At 36.9% G+C, this 12,471-nt stretch overlaps 1 protein-coding gene across 10 annotated transcripts in view; it reads right to left on the bottom strand.

The window, feature by feature from the left end:
- Positions 1 to 3,782: 3,782 nt before the first annotated feature.
- Positions 3,783 to 12,471, bottom strand: part of LOC119796473 (disabled homolog 2-interacting protein-like) — a 212,698-nt gene continuing 204,009 nt past the window's right edge. For 8 of the 10 annotated variants that reach the window (XM_038305044.1, XM_038305049.1, XM_038305051.1 and 5 more), the window contains 3 exons: positions 7,628 to 7,830; positions 7,464 to 7,551; positions 5,908 to 6,075 (listed from right to left, as the gene is read on the bottom strand). In XM_038305044.1, the coding sequence (XP_038160972.1) occupies positions 5,908 to 6,075; positions 7,464 to 7,551; positions 7,628 to 7,830 (459 nt within the window). Of the gene's footprint in view, positions 6,076 to 7,463; positions 7,552 to 7,627; positions 7,831 to 12,471 lie in introns of all 10 variants that reach the window. The other 2 variants (XM_038305045.1, XM_038305043.1) reach the window with 1 other exon arrangement.

The raw sequence follows: 12,471 nt of genomic DNA, 5'->3' as shown, positions 1-12,471 counted from the left end.
TTTACTCTGGAGGAGCTGCTGAGATCCTCAGCTAAGATCCAAGAATGTGTTGATCCTAGGGCTTATCAGTATTGTAATATTGTCATTATTGACGGTTCTGTTTGCATTTAGCCTCAGGCAATGTAGGGAACACCACAAACATGTCGCAGAAACTCCTGTCAGGAGACACCAGCAGCCTCAGGACCTTTGGCCCGGTGGGGTCAGTATTTTGCTGCAAACTTCATAATGATGGCAAAGAAGATATGTGTGAGTTGATGGGAAGGTAAATAAGGCTAAAAAAAAGAGGCCACGCAGCTAGAAAACCTTCTAGGGACCACAAGTTTCTATAGAATAGGATGCAAGTTTTTATTTTTTTATTATGAATAACCCTGAATATAACACCAGCAATCCTCTAGATTGATTTAGAGACGTTTTTTGTTTCCTCCTTCAATGGTTAAAAGCTGGTTAAGGCCAAATGACCTCACATGTTTAATTTCTTCAAAGATTCATATTTATCTATTACATATTAACATCTTAAGAGATTTTATTCTGTAGTAGTATCAAGACAAAATGAAAAAAAAAAAATGTTAGGGGATATCAGTAGCAGTTCACTCTATAGATTTCACTGCTTCTTTTACCGGCACACCTGTTGGCCTTGTGCTGCTTTTTATTTCTCCTCCTTCAACCAGGCTGATGGATGAATCGGAAACGGCTCATTTTTTATGTGTTTTAAGACCTTCGATATGTTTCACAGCACAACCATCTGCCCATGTTTCCTCGTCCTTCTGTTGTGGAGGCAGGCAGTCCCTGCTGACAGGGTAGCTCCAATGTCTGTATTCATCACAGCACGTTTGTTGGTGTCGCTTGGTGGTCCCAACAAATGTGTAACTGTCAGCGCTCAGTTATGTTTTACCTTTTATCACTCCAACATGTGTGCACTTAGACCATATTTGCAACCATATTATGTGAAGGGGAATATAAAATAAGCAGAAGCATCTTAATAACATATAAAACTGTAGTTTTTATACTTTTTAATCATTAAAGGACTTATTAGATGATTATGTTAATATGTCTGACACCCTAAATATGCTGCAGGAAGCCGTTTCCATTTGGCTAAAGAAATAAGCTCCCCTCACAGGGAGTAATTACCAACATTGGTTACTAAATTTTAATGCATTCTGTTAGAGATATGCATCAGTTATAGTAATAAAGCAATAAACAGCTTTTTTTGCTGCCTTCTCAACACTGCAACACATGATCATACCCTACTGACTGTGGGGAATAACAATCAGGCAGTATGTAGGTCATACTTGCTGTGAGAAGAAGGCAGTGTTTAAACCATTCATTCATGTCTCCATCATACCCTTCCTTCGCTGTGCCTTTGGATCACCATTTGGAGCATATGTTCTCTCTAGATGCCTATTATCAATCTAGGTCTCCTTGAGTATTTAATGAACCTGTGATTCATCATGCATGCTGTCAAATCCGGCTTCATTTAGCTTCCACATCTTAAAAACATCCCAGAGAACTGCTAAGCACTTTAAAGCAGAGATGGACGCAGGGAAGAGTTTAAAATAGCTAAATAAAACTTTAATAGGTCTAGTTGCAAATGTACATAAATTGCACAGCCACATTTTGTCAACACAAATTCTTCTGTACATTATTGTTTTGTCACTGTCATCAAAGGAAGCAGAATCCAGCAAATACTTTATACTTTCAACATACTTACAAAAGTATTTTCTACAATATAATAGAAAACATACATCTTTTACTTATAGCTTTATAGTTTATTTAATCCTTTTGTTTGATTGGTTGAACTATATCAGAAATGAGCTTTTGTTTTTCTGATTTATGAAATGAAAACCAAAAGCTGATTATTGGTGCAGTTTTATTGTTTAAAAATATAACTCTAAAAGGGTATATTTAGTTCTTTAAAGTATAAGGCAAGACTATGACTCTTTCCAAATAAAAAATTAGAAAGGCAAATTTATTTGAATAGCGAATCAATAATACTAGTATTTACAGCTAGTTGGCATTAAGCTAAAATGTTAAAATGAATGCATTTCAAAGATTTTTTGGAATTTGTCAAGCAAATTTGCCGACCTTTACAAATAGCAAATATGAACTTTGACATCTAGTCAAACAGGAATTTAGCATGTGCTAAAATGCGAATGCTAGGTCAAATTCTGTTTTTGAAAATAATTTGCAAATCTGCCAACTTTTACAAACTGCAGCCTGTCAGCTAGCTGAACATTTATTCAAAAAGTAAAATGTTTTTGCAATAAAATGCTAATATTAAGAGTCAAACCAATCTGTGAATTTCCCTACTTTCTTAACCTTCAAAACATAGAGGTTTAGAAGTTGGTCAACCAGTGTATCAAATCCTATTATCGCTGTATTAAATGTTTTTATGCTAAAATGAGTTAAGAAACTTTGTTTTGGTAAAGCATAATATGACCCGCATGTAGCCTTTTATTTTTATGAATTTAAAATGAAGTTCAACCATTAGCTGCCCCGTAATTTAGATAACTAGGGCTGCAACTAATGATTATTTTGCAAATCGATTAATCTGTTAATTATTTTTTCAGTTAATAGTTGAATAGCCAAAGATTCCTTAAATAATACTATATACTTTTTACAAAATTAAATCAGGTGAAATTCAAACTTTTCCTCATGAGGAGTTCTGGATAGAACATATTGACAGATAAATCCTTCCTTTTTTATCTTAAATGCAAAATCTTTATATATTTTAGATATGCTATATATATTTTTTAAAAATTTATAATTGCTGCTACAATGGATCACTCTGTCAGCTAGAGGCATGTTTTAGAGTCTCTATACTCCAGTTATCGATTAATTAATTTCTAAATTAGTTGACGATTATTCCAATAATCAATTAATCACGTTTGATCCAATTTTTCAGCCCTTTAGATGATGCATTGCAAGGAAAAAAAATGTTGGTAAATTTCTGAAATGTTTTATAAAAAAATTTAAAGCAGTAAATTTAGACTGGTTGTAAACCAAAAAAGAATTGCTGAGCTTATCTAGTCTAATTTTTGTTAATCAATAATTTAAAAGAATTTTCCAAATTTCATTTGCCAAAGGAATCATAGTCTTGCTTTATTCTGTGCAGACCAGCTTAAGAGCTGCAAAGTATGCAGATATATGTGAAATGTCCTGTATTTATAAGCCACTTCATTGTTTACATAAAATAAAAGTCTGTTCATCTGCTATGTGAGTTATAGGGCAATTTCCCTTAGTTATCAATCTTTAAATGCAACAGATCTGTGGTTTAAAAAGTGAAATAAAAAAACCAACCACCTAATGTAAAAGTGCATTGAGTGAGACTGATGAGATTAACTGGATTGTGCTTGCGCAGCTCATCGGACTCAAATTGGCTTGAAACCAGCAAGGCATTCATCTCAAGAGTCAAACTCCTACATAATCAGTTCTTTTTTTTCTTCTTGTTGTTGTTTTTGGCCAGAGATAACACACTGTAGATACAAACACAAAAGCTTTTCAACAGAGAGAACACTTACAGGTTAATTGATTTGTATAGTTCTACCCAATGAGGACAGATGACTGACTGGGCTATTTTCTATTTACAATATCAATAATTACAGCAGAGTTTGAGCACGAAAACATTTACAAAAAGCTCTGTTTAACATCAGGTAAAAATAGTGTGGGTATTTTATTTACAAATTCCCATGTGGTCTCATCATCTCACGATGCACTCTAAGCAGCCATCCTCAATGTCAAGCAACGAGCAACTAAAGGACACAGATGGGGGATGATGTTCCAGCTGGATTAGGCATGCAGAGCCTCACACCTCATGTATTTAGATTTTAACAGGAATTAAAAATGTTAAAAAAATATCCAAAAATCAGACGCTGAGATGGTAACGTAAAGAAAGGAGACCTTAGATAGTGTCTGTACATTCAGAAGCAGAAAGCATGAGGTCTGGTAGAGTATGAAAAACAGACAAGTAAAGAAAGGTGATGCAAATGAAGATCAGTGGAGTCACAGTTTAGAAGCAAACGTCTTCATTTTTGACTGAAAGATGAAGCTGGTAAAGAGAAAAACTGAATGAAAGGACGTAAATAAAAAAATCTCACCAGTCCAGTGTATAGAATGAGTGAATGCATGTAGGCGCATCGCTCAATAGCTCCAGTGCAACTAGAGAGAATCAACCGACATCCTGCAACGGCTAATGATCTATTATTTACAGAGCAGTGATGAGCACCAGAAAAACTAAGCACATGATCGTGCACTTTCAGGCCATGAGGCAGTTTGGGCAATTAAGATACTCTGTTTCATATTTTTTTCTTTCATTTTTCTTAAGGTCTTTCCAGACAGAGCTTTATATTTGATTTCAATACAGCAAAAACATTCCTAAATCCCATTCCAAGGGTTCTTTTAATGAGGTGCCAGCATGGAGTTTGGTGCAGATGCATGGAGGTAATAGCGTTACAGTGCTGCCCATTCTTTAGCTTGCTGATGTGCACTGCGGGTCAGCAGGCTGAAAGGAGGCTACTGCATTTTCCTTTCCCTTAAATGGAGAGACTAATATGAATGTTTAGAGATATTTTTCTTTGCTAAAACATGGACAGATAAGACATTCAACTCATATATCTCCATCTATATTTTATTATTATCAGTTAGCACTCTGCTATTCTACTGACAAAATCACAAGTTTCATGTAGTTTTAAACAGAATCAGATCTGATTATATACATTTTTTGTAGATACCTTGTGTTGAAAGCATTATATTCTATTTTGATTCATTCTGGTCTATGGCTAGCATCTTCAAAAAAAACAAAATGATGCAGGAGTTTTGTGCCAAACTTACATTAAGTTCAATAATGGCTGTTAGGTGCTGATCACTGCTCAGGGTGGGTCTCCTCTCCAGAGCTCCAGAACAAGCTACACACTATAGTCCCTCAGCATTAGAGAAAAAAAAATAACACTTGATCTCTTAAATAAAGGGCTGCTTTTATATTTGACTTTTATCAAATATAGGTATATGTGTGTATACCCTAGATGAAAAAAAATGCATATATCTATATTAAATTTCATTAATATAGTATCACATAGAATTCATTTACTTTAGTGTTAATAATACATTTAATCAATATTTGTTATCTTTACAAATCCACAGTATAAGTTGTGCCTTTATGTTTGTTTTGCAGAAAGGGATGGGCGGGTGGGGGGATAAAGTTGAGGTGTGTTCCCTAGTTAAGGCGTTTCGTGTACCAATAGCTTTCACAAAGTGCACTGCTTAGGGTATGGGGGAGGGTGGAGGGGGGTTGGGGTTGTGGGGGTAAACGGGACGCTCAGCAACACACCTCTAAATTCAAAGGGAAGTAAAGAAGATTGTTTTGGATTTAAAAAATATCTATTTATAGCTCATATTTGGTTCTTTAAAAACATATACTTTGAGATAAAGCATTGGAAAGTAAACCTCTGGAGACAAGCTTAAGTGAAAATCCTCAACATGTGTTTTTTAATGGGCCCACTTCGCTGTCAGGAGGGAAGGGAGGAGCTGAATTGTCGATCTTTATGGTTTTTATAGTGGTTCGTCCCAGGCGTGGACCGGGCGTTTGAGTCATCCCAGCATCTTAATTCATCCACAGCTTGGAGTTTTTATATACAAGCTCGGCTCCGCCTCCTTTTTCCATCAGCCTCCCAAAGAAGGCCATCTGGTGATCTGCTTCAAGCTCCAATCCTTCTGGGTGGCCCCCTTGTAGAAATGTCTTTAGGGCCAGCATTGCCCAAACAGAGGAAAAATAGAAATGTCTTCCGGAAGTAAACTGAGTGCTTTCCAAAAAACACACCCACGTGCTCACCGTCCATCTAACAGCCACGCACACGCCCAAAAGGAGGAATATACTGTACACTCTCAGGAGCCTCAAACACACTCAGAGCAGCCTTAGCAGTTGCTGCTGTTCCGAAACTCTCCATTCTCAGTGATCTGCAGCTTGGTTGGATTGGTGGGGGAGATGCCGTTACGGGTCTGCATGCTGTAACGCTCCTTCAGTTGGCTGAGCGCGCTCATGAGACGAGCATTGGCAGCATCCAGCGACGCGATGCGCTTCTCCTGCAAAGAAACACAATTGGAAAAATGAATATTAGGAAAAAAAAAGAGTTTACTGGCTATGGTAATCTAATCTTGTAAGAGTGGAGTTTATTTTATTGCTTCACTAAAATGTATTATAGAATCCCTATAAGACTCCTAGAAGTGTTTTTTTATTTTTTTTTATCAGTTTGAGATGATTACTCAGTGAAAACAACTCAAGGAAAATAAAACTTGCAGAATACTATTGTACATTCTTCTCTTTTAATTTAGAGTGAGAAAACATACAGTTTTCTCTGAAATATAACACTTACTGATGAGGGTATGTCAAATGGTTGTGCAGCCTTATTTTTCCAGTGCATAAAAGTTTAGATCAGGCAGTTAAAGTTTTCATAAGGACAATTATTTATACTTAGGAAGATACACAAAATTAAAAAGGGAACATTTTCCTTACCTAGTAAAACTGTCTTTTTGAACCCAATTAGCACTAAAGTTTTAAAATCTTTCCTTCAAGGGGAAGAACAACCAATGACTGCAGAATGAGAAAACTCCACGGTTTATCCCAGTGGGTCAACAGGCAGACCATGGAAGCAACCACGGGAGTTGTTTGTGAGCATAAAATTTATCAGATGAGGAAATCCTTTATTTTCCTTTTTTTTCTTCTGTCAGAACAGATATAACTACTCTCTCTTACATTCCTCTGAACACTTTAATCTGAAATAATTAACAATTGTTTGTGTTTTCATACATGTTTGCAATTTCTGATATTCAGATGATTATAACCAAAACGAGAGGCTAATTACAGCTGGACACTCATCACTGTTGGGATGATGATACTATATGTGTCCTTGAGGAATTCTATCCTAAAACTAAAGCATTTTACTCAAACTGTCTCGCTAACATCCTGCCCTGCCTGAGTAATGCTCTTTATTTTTTTCTTCCTGTTTACTAAGAGCGCTGATTGTCTTTCTAAGCTGTGGTTGTTTGCAGACACACACTCTCATTAGTGTGGGCATGAAATAGATTTATGACCTTTGTTTCTCTGTGAGCCAATTTGCATTTATCGTCAAGCTGAAAGGCGGATGATTTCTGGTTTGACTTTGACTAAGAATCGTGGTCAAAAATAAAAACTGATTCTGATTTTAAAAAAGACAAATATCTGAAATCTATTTTTTTCGACTGAGGTCAGAAGAATCCATTTTGCTTCTTAAAAATTGACCCTTCTGACTTCTGAGACATTCAGTTCGGCAACTGAAGGATTGTCTGCGTGATCAGAACGTTATGAGGTAAACATCTCCCTGTATTCAGTGAGCAAAGACTGCATGAAAGGCAACACATCCAAATTGAACAGTTCTAAACCCGCCTGATCAGGTAATACTTCCTATTAGTGTATTTCTACAGGCCAGACTGACCTGAGCATCAATTATCTTCTGTTTCGAGTCCACAACTGCTTGCATGTCAGAGTGGTCCTTCTTCAGCTCCTCTTCCACTGACATTAACCTGGATGTAGCAACAATGGATTGTTAGAAGGAAATACAAACACACAGTAGCATAACTCTGGGCTTATTTTCCCTACCGACTGATGATGCTCTTCATCTGGAGGTCCTTGTCGTCCTGCTGCCTGCGCAGACGCTCCTCCGACTCCTCCAGCCTGGCCTGGTACTCCAGCAGGACCTTCTGAGCCTGCTCGTCCTGACCTTTTAGACGGGCTTCGTACTCCTCCAGCTTCTGTACAGACGCACGCAGTTTCTCCTGCAGCACCGCAATCTCTTGTTGGTACTAAAACATCAGAGACATAGAGAGATTTTAATCATCCTCAGTCTATCAGAAGCTTTTCTGCTTCATTTGTATCACTGGATTATAAGAATAACTGTTATAAATAGACAGATTTCATATCACCACAGCACTTTCATGCTAGTGTTTTAGCTGCACTGTATATTTTCTGATTGACAGTCTCTGTTGAGTTGGGTTGAAATGTAAGGGCTATTGAATATGTGGCTTTTAAATAACAGACAGGGAAGTTCAGAGGTTTAGATTAAATAAAAAGAGAGGAAAGAAGAGGACGGACATCAGGAAGGTGTCTATATGCCAGAGGGAGCAACTTGATTTTTTTATTTTGTGTGTGATTTTTCTTTGTTTTTATTTCTGTGGAGAGTTAGGGGCAACAGGAAGATTTTTAAGTTGTCAGATAAACTACAGTACCTTGCAAAACTCATATTTCACTTCATTTTTTTTTTTTTTTTATCAGCTTATAACCTTTGCTCTGTTTTGCAGAAACACATTTTGCTCCGACTGCAGGTAAGATTTATGCCTCTACCAGCTTTTTATACCTCTTCTCATCTTTTCAGAATAAAGGATTGAGCATTGGTCTGTGAGGGGGTTCAAACTTTGGGATACCTTTCTATGACCTAACTCTGCTTTAAATCTTTTACTTCTACAGCTTCATCCCTGACCTTTCTGCTGTGCTTCCATGACATTAAAACACAGTCTTCTGTGTTCCTTTACACTTCTTCTGCATGTATTAGAATAAAAAAGGTTTTTGCAGCCATACGCTGTAGTAAATTGCCATAGTGCAGGTTAAACTATATCTTATCTTCTAATTTCATTTTGATACAACCTGTTTATCTCGCCTATTCCAGTTGTATCCTAATTGAACAGAATGCTGCAACCTTTAGTGATAAATGATAGCAATGTTGTGTTGGACAACCTTTCCCCGCATCCTGAATTATCTGATTCCCCTTGCATGCCATGGGAATTCTGCTGGGATCACTTATCTTTCTTCATCTCCTCCCATGCATTCCCATTTCTGTCCCCAGCCTGCTACATCACAGAGACATTTCACAGTCAATCACTACAAGAAAGCAGTGACCTCAAACAGGTTTATCTAGTCAGCTTCTCTTTATTCCTTTCTCCATTTCTGATAAACCTCAGTTCTTGTGGCTGATTCTCCTGAGAATGTGGGACATCTGCTGAGACTGAGCTCCCCTACTCCTCTGTCTCTCTGAAACAAACCCAATATCCAATCCTGTCTCTACTATCATTTTCTCTTGCACTGCAAAATAAGCGTCTTTTTGACATTCTGTGGCTTATTAATCTGAATTGCACAGCGGCTTACATGTAAAGCTCAGCAGAACACACAGTAAAATTAACATGTATTGCATGAATATTGATAAGGTGGTTTAATACAAGACGGATAGGAAACAAAGGAGCTTTGCACCTGCTGTTCTGGTGTTCCAGCTGACAACATTCCAGATAAGGTTATCTTTCCATTCAGGCCAACAATGGACACCATTCACTGGAGGCAGCTATGTAAAAATGATGAATGTGTGTCTGGTGTTGTTTTTGTCTCCCTGCATGGACACTTTCCCAAAAGCCATATGCTGTAAAATTAAGGTTACTTTACTTAAGTATTAAATGTCCCAACTGCAGGGAATGCTTCTTCAGGATGTGATAGCAAAGCACAAAAATGCTGCCTTTAAAGTAGTAAAATCTTCTTTGTGCAGAAAGAGAGGTCCAAATATTCCAAAGGACAGAGTTTTTGGCTGATGCCTTAGTTTATTTACATTTTTGCTTAGCTGTCTATAAGCTTCTTCCAAAAGGATTAAATCAGATACATTGAATAGGATAATTACAGCAATAGTCACAATGGGAATCCTGTAGGTTGTTTTCCTATACAGTTAAAAAACCAGTGGCATGAAAAGGTTTTATATATCTGGAAAATGTTTTTATCACTATCAGTTTCAGTGTAATATGCAGAATTCTGTGTGCTAAATCAATACAAAGTTTTGAAAAATTGCAAAAAAGAAAAAAGCATTTAAAAATAGTTTTAATTTGTAACAGACCTCCTACAGGATAACATTTTACTGTATTTAGAAGCATCTTCCAAATTAACTGCTACCCATCTTCCCTGCGTAAGACTTGTTATATAATCTTGATCAGATTTAGGTGTTTTCTGATTAGGCCATTTAAGCACCAGGATCTGCTTGATGTAAACTTATCCACTGTAGCTCTGGCTGTATGTGCAGCAGTTTCCTTCTGTTTTTTGCAGCTCCTTAAAGCCTGGGGCACACTGTTTGGTTTCTAAAACATATCATGCTTGGTGATGTTGCTATGACAGTAAGCTGTGTATCTCTGAAGGACGGAAGATGGCAGACTTGCATGACTTGTTAGTGCAGCAGATCTTTGTCATGCAGACCTAACAGACATCAGTCCAGCGATGAATGGACAGGAAGTTACGGCTGTTGATGCACTTATTAGGGTAAGATGCTGACAAAAGGAAAAGGATTTAGATTGGTGCTGTGGATGCGGCAGATGGTTTCGCTAATTTTCACCTGGTCATTATCCTTCACCACCTGACCTGAAACCATTAATCAATTAATCAATAGACTGGTTTTACTAAGAATCTATAAAATATTTGCCTCAAGTTGTATTTTTGTGCTCAAAGTTATAAGATCTTGGTAAATTAATAAGAAGAAACATCATACTGAACTAGCTGGAACTAAGGAGTCCATCCCATCCCCTCATCTTTACCAACCAAAGAGCGTTATGGAGTGTTAAAGTAACTTTCTAACTGGATCACGCATGTTCTTTATAATCCTGAGATGATCCAACTTGAATGAAATCTATATTACACAAAAGTACTTCCAAAAACATCCTCTTATGTGTTCTGTTTTTTCATGGTAAGTAATATTATACATTACCCTGATTTTTTTATTTTTTTTTGCTTCTGTTTTTTTGTTTTAACATGCCATATGTATCTGGAAAAAAAGATACATAAACATAAAATATCTGAATTTCTCTCTCTCTATTTTTTTACTTGGGTGAATTAAGAAATTCAAAATGAATATTTCCATATAAGATAAACCAAGCTATATATATTAATTGCCAGAATGTCATATGGTGCACATTTTAAATGAATTGTCACCCTGTATCGCTCATTAGCTGCAGCTCGTCTCTCTGCTGTGGAGGCAGCACTGTCTTCCAGTCCTTTCTGCTATTTCAGGGTGGCTGTGGTTTCTTTGTTAAGACTCAACTTATTGCCTTCTTTGGTAGCTCTCCCTCCCAAGGCTGCTGGCTCCCATAAAGTACGAGCTATGTTAGGATGACAGGTTTGTTCTCATTATAGATAGGCGGGGGGAAAATATGAAGGGAGGGAGCATGTGGGAACTAAGGAAAGCAAAGAAGCAGAGCAACAATGAACAGCTGTAGACACTGGGAAGCAGAACAGGCAGCATAAAAGCAACTTTTTGTCTCGATCACACACATGCACACACAGCAGTCCGTGTGAATGTTCGGTTTTTTAATAGTCACCTCGATCTATAGTCATAAGTTTGGTTTCAGAGTGTATTTTGGTGATGGTAAGGAGACGAAAAGATGGAAGAAGTTTTTCTATTTTGGAATTTTTTTCACACAAAGTAGGCTGCACTCAAAAACATCCATTTCCTTTGAATTTCAAAATTAAATTCAAGTATTCAAGATGAAAAGGCCTCTTTATTCAAGTAATATTACATTTAGAAATTAGCCTATAAAGATGCATTTAATTTCCCTTCCTTGCAAATGATATAAACTGAAAATACTGAAAAATTGGTACCAGTTGGCTAAATAAAGAGGATATCTTAGTCCATTTAAATGGCCTTTCAGGCTGCTTACAGGTCAAATGATTGACCCTTTGCACAGAAAATAATGAACAAATTAATAAAGTTGCTGTAGTATCAGTGCTGATATTGACTGCTGGTACTTGAAGACCTGCAGATCATTTCCCCCTCTTCAGCCTAACAGTATTACTGTTTGATTCTGCACACCTGGCTGTACATATAAAAACATAAAAAACCCAAACATTTTAAGTCTGACATACCGTACCTCCAAAAGTATATGATGAGGTCACATGGGACAACTGGAGTCAGTTGATGCAGTTGATCCAGCTTTTATCTTCTATGTTGATATATAGATTGCCTCAACAACCAACTTTTTGTCTCTCTGTCAGATTCTAGTCTTCAAAGTTCCAGAAGTAAAACAGGAGAAGGGAATGGTGTTTTCAGGGTGTATCCAGTGCCTTGTAAAAGCATGCATACCTCCTCCTTTTTAAGTTTTTTTTAACAGTCAATTCAATTCAATTAAGTTTATTTATATAGTGCTAATTCACAACATGTCATCTCAAGGCACTTTACAGTTCACCAGATCATACAGTCAAATTGATTCAAAGTTTTCTATCTAAGGAAAACCAGTTGATTGCATCGACTCATTGACTCGAATGCCATGTTATACGGATTTGATTTGACTGAACAAAATATGGAGTAGTTGTAAAGAGAGTGGAAAAGGATCCACAGATTAATGTGACATGTACCTTCTAAAAGCCCCCAGACTAAAATACAGATGGGAAATTTAAGGTAGGTTTTCTTTCTTTCTTTTTTTTTTCTTTTT

The sequence above is a fragment of the Cyprinodon tularosa genome, unplaced genomic scaffold, assembly GCF_016077235.1.
Source record: "Cyprinodon tularosa strain WSP-4 unplaced genomic scaffold, ASM1607723v1 ctg55, whole genome shotgun sequence".
NCBI lineage: Eukaryota > Metazoa > Chordata > Actinopteri > Cyprinodontiformes > Cyprinodontidae > Cyprinodon > Cyprinodon tularosa.
This window is presented reverse-complemented; position numbering and strand designations above follow the sequence as displayed.